General features: G+C 41.3%; 1 protein-coding gene across 1 annotated transcript in view; it reads left to right on the plus strand.

Annotated features, from left to right (window-relative positions):
• Positions 1 to 302: 302 nt before the first annotated feature.
• Positions 303 to 13034, plus strand: part of sema3d (sema domain, immunoglobulin domain (Ig), short basic domain, secreted, (semaphorin) 3D) — a 30065-nt gene continuing 17333 nt past the window's right edge. Inside the window, exons 1-3 of the mRNA XM_083973203.1 lie at positions 303 to 439; positions 7506 to 7764; positions 11649 to 11809. Coding sequence (XP_083829329.1) covers positions 7557 to 7764; positions 11649 to 11809 — 369 coding nt within the window. The 5' untranslated portion in view covers positions 303 to 439; positions 7506 to 7556. The remainder of the gene's footprint in view (positions 440 to 7505; positions 7765 to 11648; positions 11810 to 13034) is intronic.

Raw genomic sequence — 13034 nt, forward strand, 5'->3', positions numbered from 1 at the left:
CATGAGGATGTGAAGTTACCATAGAGGTCTGGACTCAGTCCTGGCTGGCTGGCAGCGGTACAGATGCTGAGGGCCCCACCCCTCCAGGAGCAGCAACATAACAGGGAGTTTACCGTCTCTTTCCCGAGGCGAGCGGTCACAGACTAACCAGCCGTCCAACACGCACATACGCATGCACGCACGCACGCACGCACGCACGCAAGCACAGAGACGCGGCGCAGTGCATCGAAAGTTCAAGAGCGCTGGTGTGCGTTTAACAACATTGAAGGGGAGTGGAAATATCTGGGGGAAGTATTGAGTTTATCCATCCACTTCTCTTTTGGTCGGGACGTCGCTGTGCACGTGTCACACTTTTAACTGCGTTTCTTTGTGAGTCGGGGAACTTTCAGTGAGAGTGGGCATGTGTTGCGTGTGAGAGGAGACGGAGTTTAGAGTGCAGGTAAGATGAAAACAACGAAGACTGAATTCAAGTATAAGTTTAATTGCTATAAGAGGACATGAATTTCTACAGAGTTTCTGTTTGTCTTTAACTTTATTTGATGCATCATTTTTGACAACATCATTTTGAAGATTTGCCTTTTTACCTAGAGTCACTTTATTTTCTGTAAACCTGCCTCTGTATTTATTTTAACATCTGATAATTTCAACAATTTCTTCAACTGCAGTAAACTCTTCTTACATTCTTTAGCTAGCAACCCTTCAAAACCATATGTGTGAGTGCTTTCCAGGATGCTAGCTTTTTAAGAAATTCGTAAAATAGCTGCATTGGCAATACAAAATAAAAAAAACAGGTGATACAGAGGATTTTTTAAAGACTTTTTTAGCTGAAGATGTTGGACAGTTGTGTATGTAACTCCTCTTAAGACTCACCATTCTTGGTAATAATTGCAGTTTACTGGGGACCAGTGATGTCTTTCTTAATTGTATGAGCAGTCTTGTCTACAGTATAACATATTTATATAGAATAGAGCCATAACATGCAATATGCATTTTAAATTATTTTCATTTAAAGATTTTCAGCATCAAAACTAATCCATCAATATTTTATTTTATTTTCACCCCCGAGATCTATGGAGGCACAGTAATATTATGTTTGTAAGAAGCTGAGTGGCAGAAGTTTTGGGAAGTATTTGATACTGTAAGTGTGTCGACGGAGAGGGTTAGTGTGGGTGCTCCAAGATTTAATGTGACCAGGGACATTTAAGCAGAATATTCACATTGCAGACCTAGTCTATTTAATATGTTGCAGTACTTCATCAAATGTGTTTACACTGCATTTCTGTGGTTTACTGTTCAGCTGAAAGGATTTTTTCTTCTTAAAACAACAACAAAACAAACACACAAAAAAAACTGTTGTGGGGTCTTGATGTTATTTGGTGGTATTCCTCCTGCCTGTATACAGTGTTGAGGATCCTCTCTCCACTCACTGCACTTCTGAAGGTTTATCTAACTCCCTACAAGGAGCTTTGGGTCGAGCGGGTTGTGAGAGAGGCAAAGAAACTGTGTAAGGAAAGCAGAGGGAGGGGGAGACATCGCATTTGTGTTGATATTGATTTCACTGGCAGTGTTTCAGGTTTTTTCGATCAGCATGACTCAGGTAAATAAATGATTTCTGCTTTAGGCCACAGAAAGACAGCTCAGAAAACCTGCTCTGATTTTCTTCTTTAGACTCTGTCCAGTTGTTACGTCAGTGGGATGGTTTCTGCCAGGCATACTAAATACAGACTGCTGTATATACCAGCAGTTAAAGCTCTTTCTTGACTGGGGATGAGGGAGGCTTAAGACTGCCTCTGAAATCATAGCCAGGATAGCCTGTGTGTTTGTGTATAAGAGAGCTCTGAGGAGTTTGAAAGAACTTATGTGACAACACACTTAGTGGCTGAAACTGTACCTAATCTCATCTTTGTGACAGCTCTGGTAGGACTGATTGGAAGGTTTTAGAATAGGGTGTGCTATATTAATCAATTCAAACCCATGCTGTGTTAGCCCAGAGCCTCCTGTGTGCTCTAAGTCACTCCTGTTCCATGTAATGTGCGTGTTTGCCCTAAAAATCACAGCATCAATATTCAGCTGTGTTTTGAATGGACTACAGCACCATTCCTGCGCTCCGTGACAGCGTCATGCAGTTCACACTGAGGCTTTTTCCTGGACGGTGATGAAAACTAAAAAGTGAAAGAGTGCTTTCTCAAAACTCAACAGGTTTTGGGTGGAAAGTGTTATTAAAACATTCTTGTAGCCACAGCCTTATATGGCCATTTTGCCAGAATTCTTCAGTGGAGACGGACAAAGGAGCTGGGACACCTTCACTGCAGTGGTGATGTTAGTATGTTTAGAGAGTCTACAGCGGCTAGGTGCCAATGACTTGCAGACAGACAGACTGGCTGGCTGGGTTTGCCTGCCCTGCAGCTCTGTGGCCTCTGTGTTTCCCTTGTTGCTAATGAACTGTATTGAGGCTGGTCTGGAGATAACCGCATAACAAAAGCCTTCTCAGGGTTGAGGGGAAAAAACAATAGATTTATGTCCCACATTGGCAGAGGACAGTAATGCTCTTGAGAGGAGTCACTGCATAGCATGCATGGGTGTACCCTTGTATCCTCAGGGCACAGCGAAACAAGTGAGAGCACTCAGAACTGTCAGTCACTGTTTTCATGCCCTATTGCCTCCATCTGCCTACCTCAGGATGGTATTAGCTTACATACACAGATATGTTCGTACATGCAGGCGCTCATACACATTCAGAGTTTCATGGCTGGGTCATGCCCTGTTCAGCACGTGTAGAGTTACTTGTTTCGTTGCCCCTTATCAACAAACCAATCAACATGTTTATTGTATGTGGCGTCGTCTTGGTTACATGGTTTGTTCTCCGTTGTGAATAGCTGCTTGAGTTTGTTTCCTACTTGTATGTTTTTCCCATTTCCATCTTCTCTATACAGAAGAGTTGCACCACCACCCATACCAGATCTAGTATCACCTCCTACCCCCACTCTCCCACCCTTCCATTCACCCTTGGTCCAACAGCAGACCTTAGCTGACACTGTTCCAGTTATGGCTTAGCTAAGGAGCTGTGGGCTATGTCCTCTATTCTTCACAGATGGAAGGATTAAACGGCAACATTGAACATAAAGCGGGTCTGTAACAAAGGCAGGGCAAACTCTATTATCTGGCTGTGGTGTATTTGGTTACCATACCGGCAGTTGCACAGAGTAGTGTCTCACCAGGGTTTTGAGATAATAGATTGGGGAGGGACAAATTGTGGACAGACAGGACCCCAGGGTTGGAATCTTATCCATCTCCTTTGGTTTTTCCCTACAGACACACTCTTCACTTCCAAAACGGAAGGAATTCCTCTGGAATGTCCTCCAGTCTGGGCAATACCATTCACTGATTTCATGCCTAAAGGTTTCATGCAAAGTGTCTAATGTAGTGTTGTAAATTTGTTTATATGATTCAACACAGGGCCTGAACGATTCGCTCTGAGAAATCCTCACTTAAACTCTTTTGCTAGGTCAGTGGTGTTAACTGTCATGGGGCATTTGGAAATAAGGCAGCTTGCGGATATCTGATCTATTGGATTTATTAGAAGGTAAGCGACTACAGGAAATACGGACTTTCCTAATGGCAAGGGATCAAATGATCCCGGCTCTAGCCCGTGGAGAGGTATCAGATATCCTTACCAAACATGTGTTGCTCCATTCATTCATTATTTAGGGCTAATTTACTGCAGCATGTTTGGCTTCAAATACCATCTCACTCTCAATCACAGTGTTTGCATGATTGAATTTTGTGTGTGTAAGGGGATATTTTGGCAATTTATTTTACATTCATTTTTTGGAGTGATATGTAATTTCCCAAGAGATGAGCATGCTGTGCTGATAGATACGGTGTTTCACTCAGATAAGGTGTGGTAATGTTTGTGGTTTACATCTAAAATGAAACACAGCTTCCTGCCTTGATGTTTACTTTACGACTTGAGTAAGCAAATCACAGAAAAACGAGCAAGGATTCTATAAATCATGCCAAAAAACTTTAGTGTAACAGTATGTAGGCTGAGGGTTTTTTATCTCTGTCCAGAGTAATGTTTCATTGCTCCAAGGATCACATGTTTCATATTTACTTGTTCGCAGCATACAGTAAATCATGGTGAGATCTGCAACAAGTGTACATGTTGACATTGTTATGGCAAAATAGTTTAGACAGGTGTGAGAGGATTTTCAACCCTTCAAATCAATATTATGACTTTTTATTAGTAGCATCTGTACCTAGAGCTGACAGCACTTATTTACTTTGTGTCCAAAATCATTTATCTTGTTATAAAAAGTGTAACAACGTATCCTTCTCTTAAAATATGGAGCCAAAATATTACGAGTAATAGTGGTTCTTGTCTGTATTTTTGCACAGGGTTGTGTTCCCATCTTTACTGCCATCTATGACCGGTGTTATTGGGAACAGAGCAACTTTAAAATTTAACGCTCCTTGTGTGTGCTTTACAGTTTGTGTTTAGTGAAAACACAAACAGTGTGGCCTGGTGGCAGTCCGGTATTTTCTCTATGAGACATGAACTCACACAGACTCACAGGGGAGTTACATGCCTGTTTAAATGCAATGGGAAAAAAAAGAATGATTGACCAGTGCCAAGAAAAACAAGTAATGTCTTGAAACTAGAAACAATTAGCTATGTTGTTATGCCAGGTCAGTGACTGTGGTCAGGGAATAAAGACAAATAGCTGTGCTTATGCGCTCTGTCCTGTGGAGATAACGAGGTTTGATAACAGTGTATTCTACAGAGCACCTGGGTGTTGCTAAATGCCTCATTGAGGGTGGTCTCACTCTCACTCTCACACTCACACTTCTTCACTGTCTGCTTCTTCCTCATGACCGCTGATAGCTTCTGCTAATATTTCATATATCATTTCAACTCAGTAAAAAAAAAATGTAGACGCCGTCCAAATGTCTTGATTTTGGTCCATTATTGATTGATTGTTTTACGGCACATACAGGCCTGCTCTATATTTGTTTGATGTTGAACCCAAACAGGAAACACCACTTCATTTTTGATGATGTGACACTTGTAAGATGCTATATGTTTGACATCAGTGGCACTATACCGACTGCTGGCTTTAAATCTGTCACCATGGCCATCAGGATTGTTTCACATCACCCCCTGCGCCGTGTGCCGGCCATGCTGCCAAAGACAACAGGGACTCTAGCCGCCAGGAAACAGGGGTGTTAGCTTAAACCACATGGCACAAGCTGTATGTTTCTCCTCCTCAACCCTCACTCACTCGCTCTCTCTCTCTTTTTCCTCTATCTCTCTTTCCATCTCCATTATTCACTCACTTTCCACGGTATTGAATGACGGACATGCCCCCGTTTTCATCCTTTTCCCGCAGCAGATGGAGAGATTTTAGTGCTTCTCTTCCAGCACTTGAGCTCTCTCTTTTGTTTGGGGGCCATTCTTGTAGAGCGGTGTCTGTACTGCTGATAGATGTTTGTACTCAAGCGGTAAAGAGAGATACATTACTTGAACGCCACTGACATGGGTGAAATTGTGTCACTGCTCCCCTTAAGATGCTGTCGGGAGGACGGGCCCCACAACCAGCACTTTTGCCGTCTCTCACAAAGTATGCAAAGACAGCACAGAGTTAGACCTCTTCTCTCTCTCCGTCTCTTCACTGATTGCCCATCCATCACCCGCAGCTCTATATCTGTATTTCTAACCCTGAAGGTGTGAAGGTGCCTCAATTTGTCATCTTAAATAAACAGCAGTCTGTTTATCAGGTTCTAATCCTATCGAGTTTAAAGCCACAGGGGGTTTGGATGGGTGCCACTCTGCCCTGATCCCCCCTGATGTTTAAAACAGCAGATGACAAAACTGGACAGGAAAAATAAATGAAGTGATATGATATATGAAAAGAAATACTGTTACAGCTTGTATCTGTCTCCTAACATGCCGTTGTACATTTTATCACACTATGCAGATCTGTGTGTGTAGATGTGAATGAATGAGTGTCACCTTATATACTGTGTAGGTGCTGCAAAAACAATATTTCGCCAGTGTGATGGTTGTGTTTTCTCTTATGTGTCCAAATCTTCCAGCTGGAAGCATTGTGCTGGGCTTCAGCCTTTAAGACATGTGAGTGTGTTTGCCACAGCAGATCTATTAATTTTAGGATGACATTGTTTATGTTGTCACAAGACAAGTTGATGCATGTTATCTGAGATGGGGGTGGGAGGAAATTAACGAGGGAGATAGCAATAAGGTCTAAGGAGGGGGAGGCATTCTTTTGATGCATTCATTAATTTCCTCATCGATTGGCTTGGTTAATTATTAGCTAGATGGCTGTTGATAGGAATGCAGACCAAGTAGCTTGGTATGAGGTGACTAATCTGTTTGTAATTGTGCTGATCTGATCAAGAGGAAATATTTTATTGAAAATGTTATCAAAGTTTAGTTTTAGACAGATACCAGCAAATTATTGGGTCATGGCTCTCTGCCATGATATCTTGTTTTGAAAGTTTTGAGAGTAATTTGAGAAACAAATGAATAAACCTTCCTTTGAAGTTATATAGATATTAACTCTCTGTATAAAGCATTAATTAAAAAAATGATATTTTTAATTTCATACCCTACAACTCACTCACAGAACAACAAAGTTTTTGAAATCAGCATCAGAGAGATAAGTAACACCTACACATTAACTCCAAAACATGATGGACGATCATCAGGTCAAAAAGGCTGCAATTGAAATGTCATCATGTCTCCAGTGATTAAATGTTCCTAGTTCCTAAGTGAACACAACCAAAAATAAAGAAAAAAGAAAATTCAATTTTCTGGTCAACTTCCCGCTTTGCTCTATGTTCAATTCCTGCACGTCGCTCAAGTTCTCCCTGCTTATTAGTGGCAGAAAGGCCAGTGAATGTTCCCATGACTGCTCACGCATACAGCTCACTTCTCACACAGACTGAACTAATGTCTATGCCACAGGCCTCTTTAACACACTGTGAAGTCCCTGATAGGACATGGACCATTTTTTAGACGACATATAAAGGAGGAGCTGACAGGGTCATCAGCCAATGCTAAAAACATTGGCAAGTATTATTTAGCTGAAGAGTTAAATGAGTTATCCATGTGAAAAGGAGATGGAGGAGAGTAGGAAACTGAAAGATAGCAGAATGTGACTGTTTTGTTCCCCTGACCTTTGTTTTGGGCAAACAGATTTAAAAGTGACACAAAGGAAAAGCTAGTGACAGGCAACAGCTGATGTGGGACGGGTAAAGAGAGGCGACATGCCTGGAGGGCTCCATGGTGAAATGTGTGTACATATCCTGTGTGAAGTTAGATGAGACTGCACTCACACACACACACACACACACACACACACACACACACACACACACACACACACACACACACACACACACACACACACACACACACACACACACACACACACACTTATGATTGCTCCTCCCTAGCTTAACTCTATACACCGGTCTCCCTCCAGGGTTTGCAGAAAAGGACAGAGTGAAAACGGAACAAGACCACTCCAACCACCATGAAGAAAGAAGGCTCTGGTAATCAGAGTATGAATGAAGTTGGGACTCTGTTCTCCACGTCTGGCAGTAATTATGATGGCAAAGGGAAGAGCATTAAGGTGCTATCACGTCCTGGGTTCCCATTAGTGGGATTGATGTTTTTGGCCACCCTCCCTTTTGGAACAAGCATCAAACAGAGTGTCCCCAGGGTCAAACTCAGCCACAGAGGTAAGAAGTGAAATATTGTTGTTTTGTGTGTTAATGTTATTGTTATTGCCTATTTACGAATTTGAGGTTATTTTCCATATTTTATCTCAGTGCTCAACATGCACCTTACTAGAGTTGTAGTTGTAAACAAGGCAAATGACTCTGCTGACACACAAGTGTCTCCCTTGTGCTTTTTGTCTTGTTTATATATGTTTTTTTTTCTTAATCATTTCTATTTTTCAACCACTCAGTGTGCATTTTCTAAGGCTGTGTTGAGCTTTGTTGTCTCTTGGTAACACTTTGCCCCCTCTTCTCTTGTGACACAGCCGAGAAGAAAAGTGAAAAGAGATATTAGCACACTTAGTTGCACTGTTAAATTAGAGTGAGGGATTCAAGATACACTTACTGATCCATTAGCCCACTTAATAATTCCCTATTTGTCACATTTATGAGCATGAGAATGTTTTCTGGGCACTTTTTTTTCTCTGTGAAACACAAACACAATATTTTAATCCTCTCATCAACATAAATCCGCATGACATCAACCTGAAGTCTGGTTTGTATTTAGAAAATGTATGACAGGGATGACAAAATGGTAAATGTGTGTTATTTTAGAATATGCTGTTGTATTCGAAGTCTAAGTAAGTCACATGTAGAACACACATTTCATGTTGATGCTCCTGGTCCATGGGAGACTATCGCTGGATCTGCTGTGTGTATGTTGTGGCCGTGTCCCTGTGTTTATATTTGCGTTAACTGACTCTGTTTGCTTTGTGCCACCGAGGGAAAGCTAAATTATTGCTCCCCTTAAAACCCATTCTAAACTCCAGCGCAAACTTTACTTCAAAGTCTCCATCCCTCACGCTATGTATCCGCTGCACCCAACCACACAAATGAACTTCAGTCTTGGTCCATAAAATTGAATCCCCACTGTGACCTAAAAGTAAACTCACTGTGACTTCAACCTCCAAAATCTCTCTTCTGGTCAAAGGCTTCCAAAACCAGTATGGCTGGAAATAGACACACATGTATGGTCTGAGTGTCCAATATAAATATGTGTAAGTATCTGCAGGAATAATGATTGCTAGGGACAGTGTTTACTCAGCAGTTAGCCTTGTATTTAGCTCCATAGTTTGTTTTATTTCATGTTTGTTCCAAACCAACCAATATAAGATATTGATAAAACAGTTCATTATTTCAGATGCAGCTGCATTTTATTGGGTCTAGATATTTGAGGCGAGTATATATATATATATATATATATATATATATATATATATATATATATATATATATATATATATATATATATATATATATATATATATATATATATATATATATATATATATATATAATTTTTTCATATTCTGACAGAATGTGTGTCTTGGCTTTGCTTCACTGCCTTGACTGTGAGCACGGCTGACTAAACTGTTCATTCAAGAGAAAGGCCATCTGACTACAGTATGCAGTGGTTTCCTTTGGACCTCAGAGTATCAACAGTAGAACAATGTCCATGTTTGGCTTTTGCTGTCAGAAAGACTTAAGCAAAGAAGAATCCATCAAAAGCAAAATCACCTCCAACCCAGTGCACACATCATGCACACAACTTGTCATCATCTCATCAGTGCACACTGCTCTAAAGCAACACCAGCCAGCAGTAATCACTCTTCAAACATCATCAGCCTCCTGTGAAAGCACAGCCTCAATGAGCAAAGGGTGAAACCATCAAAGTGAAATCATCCCTGAGTGGGTGAACACCTCCAAACAACTGCTCTCTATTCTAAACCTATGACCCTAACTCTGAAATCACAAGTTTAAGTTTCATCCAGAGCCACGACATAGACTGTATGGCCCTCTGCCAAATAAAAAAGTTAAATCATCTTGCCATGATTTAAGTATCTTTAATATGTATTTTTTTGTTCTTAATGTGTGAGCAACAGGATTCAAGTGACACTACAGTAGATCATTAATTATTGGGACGTTTTCTTCCATTTTTAAAACTAGGCTCAATAACTAACCTCCATTTAATGGGTAAATTTAAAAGGACATTTGAGTAAATAAAATCTGGCTTCCCTTTAGATTATGTTTAATAGCTTATTTCTTTCTTCTTGTCCCAACATTTCATCCTGGCTATGATGTCACTCCATGTATTATGAAACCATGGACAGAACTACGCTGCATATTAATGACAGTCATGCAGCATGGAAACAAAGGCCTCATTTCAACTGTAGCTTTAATGCAGCTATAATGATCAGCAGGTTTCTTCTAATGATTATTATGCTAAAATTATTCTGCTCCTTTTCCCGACGCATATGGCCGATTTGTATACAGAGTCATTACATTAATGTATCTTGCCCAGTTTGTGCTCTGTTTTAAGCTTATCAGACAAAAGGGAACAGTGAGATTGACGGAGAAATGCCTTACTTATCCTGAATTAAGTTAGGTGGTCTGCACGTGTGCAATATCAGGAGTTATAGTATTATAGAGCTTAAATCTAGTTTATCAGAGGAGCTTAAACCTGTTGGCAGCCAGCCAGCTTGGTGATGTCTTGCTTAAACCATGGGCAGAGGAGCCGATCATGAGCTGCTGAGGGCTCTCTTCTTTGGAGAAAGGTGTGGAGCCCAACACTAAGCAGGCTGTTTCAATGGGCTCATAGTGCTGCGTGTTTACAGAAAAGATTAGCGTTAGCCAAGGGCTAGCAGCCTAATCTCCCTGTGAGGTTTAGTTTGCTGCTGTGGCCACGATGTGTGTATATGTAGGGGTGAAAGATATGAGTGTATGTGTGTGTGTGTTGGGGTGCTGTGTGTGTGTGTGTGTGAGCCTGTGTATAGGAGGAGGTATTAAGCTGGATTGTGTGGTGTGGAGGGGTCCTAGAAGTTCAAATATTGGAGGTTGGTAACCTCTTCAGTCCTTCACACCAAGAGGGTAATCACAATGTCAATCCTTTCAGAGTGACTCCCACAGGACTCCCCCGCGTTGAGCCGGTGTTTATTCAAGGCATGTTGCTATACTGGCGCAATGAAAAGAGCGTGGTGATAGAAGAGATTTCCTCAGATCAAGGAGATCAAGGACACAGCACTGCACTGAGGATGAAGTCGGTTTTCAGCTAGCAGAAAACTCTCTTTGTACTAGACTGTGGAGGCTGGGAGTCCAAAGACCAGCCAATACTAAATGAAACACTGTCTATATATAGTGTGTTCTTATTCATTTTAAACAACAATATTAAGCAGCACAGATCATAAGCATTTACAGCAAACTATTCCATCATTTAATGTGTGAGCAGCAGGAATTGCACCTGCTCTAGTGTGATCTAATTTAAACTTTAAACTACAGCCACAGCTCATGTTTATGAAGATGTTCAGTCATCTGCAAATTGGGTCTAGTCAGGACAAAATTGGTAGAGAGACAGGTTGTTTTTAGAATAAATAAACCCCCATCTTCTTGTCGTCAGCTGGTTTTAAACTGAGACATATCATTGTGATTAATGAGGTAGTTATGAAAATACCCTGATAGAGGTATGCATATCTGTAATGTGTTGTTGAAGTCTTTGCTACTGTATCTCCTCTCTGTCAGCGTGTGCAGCTGAGGTGTTGAACCACAGAGGATTAGGCAGCTTCAAATCAAGCCAAGACATGTTTTTTAACCCAGACGACCAAACCCAGTGCTTGTCTTTGGGATTTGAGAGTAGAGAATAAATTAAGCTTGACAGCGTAATCCTGCTGAAATATTTTTATTTATTTTTTTTTTTTTTCAGTGAAGAGTAATTCAATGTTAGAAGGTGCACTTTTACATTTAAACTATGTGCACACACTGTATTGCAGTGATTTATTAATCTCTTTGTCTCTCTTTCTCTCTCTCTCTCTCTCTCTCTTTCTCTCTCTCTCTCTCTCTGTCTGGGACAGAACTGCTACAAGCCGGCAGTGTATCTCTGTTTTTGGGCCCCTCCGAGGGCCTCCACTCCCACTCGCTGCTGCTGGATGAGGAGAGAGGCCGTCTTCTGCTGGGAGCCAGGGATCACATCTACCTGCTTGACCCTGACAATCTGGTCAGAGCCCCCAGAAAGGTACAAGATACTGGCATGAGTGCTGAATACTAATGTTTAAATTATGTATAAAGGGATAGATGGGGAAAGCTCCAAAACTAGTGCAACAAATAAACAGCAGCGTTTGCTTTTGCAGCTTCTCTAGCCATTTGCTACACTTGAGAGGTTGTTTAGGTAGACTCTGAAGTGTTTACAGCGGTCATAAGAGTCCCCACACCCTCTGACAGAGGGATATTACTGGAAGAAATTCAAGTTTGAACAGGAGACGGACTATCTCCTTCACACACAGTCACTGACTCAATCCCCAGACATGCAAAATCCTGCTTGCGGTCACTTGAGACACAACCTCTTTTATTTGCAGTGAAAAGCTTATAATTATGGAGACAGTCATTTTACTACAGCTACATGACACTTATTCCTTTCTTGCCATTGAGTGGGGATGATGTAAAGTATTATTTTTCCATTAACGTGTTGCTAAGCCGGAATGCTCTCAGCCAGGAGAGGAGCTCACCTTTCAGTCGGCAGCAGTCTGAAACTGTCTGTCTGCTGAGGTCAGGGTCATGATGTTAGAAGGTACACACACAACGCAGACACAAGTGTGCAGTGTGCACGCAAAGTATATACACACTCACCTAGTGTGCGCACTCGCTCTCACGCTCATGCTTACACATTTACACAAACACACAAATGCAATTGGACAAATGCCATATGTTAAAGTTTGTAGATGTGAGTGTGTGTTTATACAGCTGAGGTTCATGACAAGTGGGACGACAGTGTGTTTATTTGATCCTTATCTAGTTGTTTTAACTCTTAGTCGTGCACTCAGAGTGTTGCCTTTTTGTTGCCTCTCTGGTCACTGATACCGATGGGAGATCGGCACCAGAAGTCTCTGAGCCTTTTGGGAACAGCTCTCGACAGTGAATATGATCTAGAGATACAAACTTAGCGTTTATCAGTAAATAAAGTAGCGTACCTGGATGAGGGCCTCAGGGCACTAAAACACAGCAAAAAATATTTTGCTTGCAAGACCTCCAGTTGTTTCTGTCTTGATTTTCAGGAGATAGCTGCTATCTTGTAAACTTTTCATCACAGTCTTTAAATATCCCCATATGTGGTTGTAAAACTATAGGCCACTGATCATTTCATATGCAGAGTCTGCCCATATGCCAACATACATAGCACTCTGCAAACCTTCACACTGTCATGCTGGATTTCTGCATGAAATCCTCAACGAACGGCATGCAAT

This window comes from Trachurus trachurus (assembly GCF_905171665.1).
Source record: "Trachurus trachurus genome assembly, chromosome: 6".
NCBI lineage: Eukaryota > Metazoa > Chordata > Actinopteri > Carangiformes > Carangidae > Trachurus > Trachurus trachurus.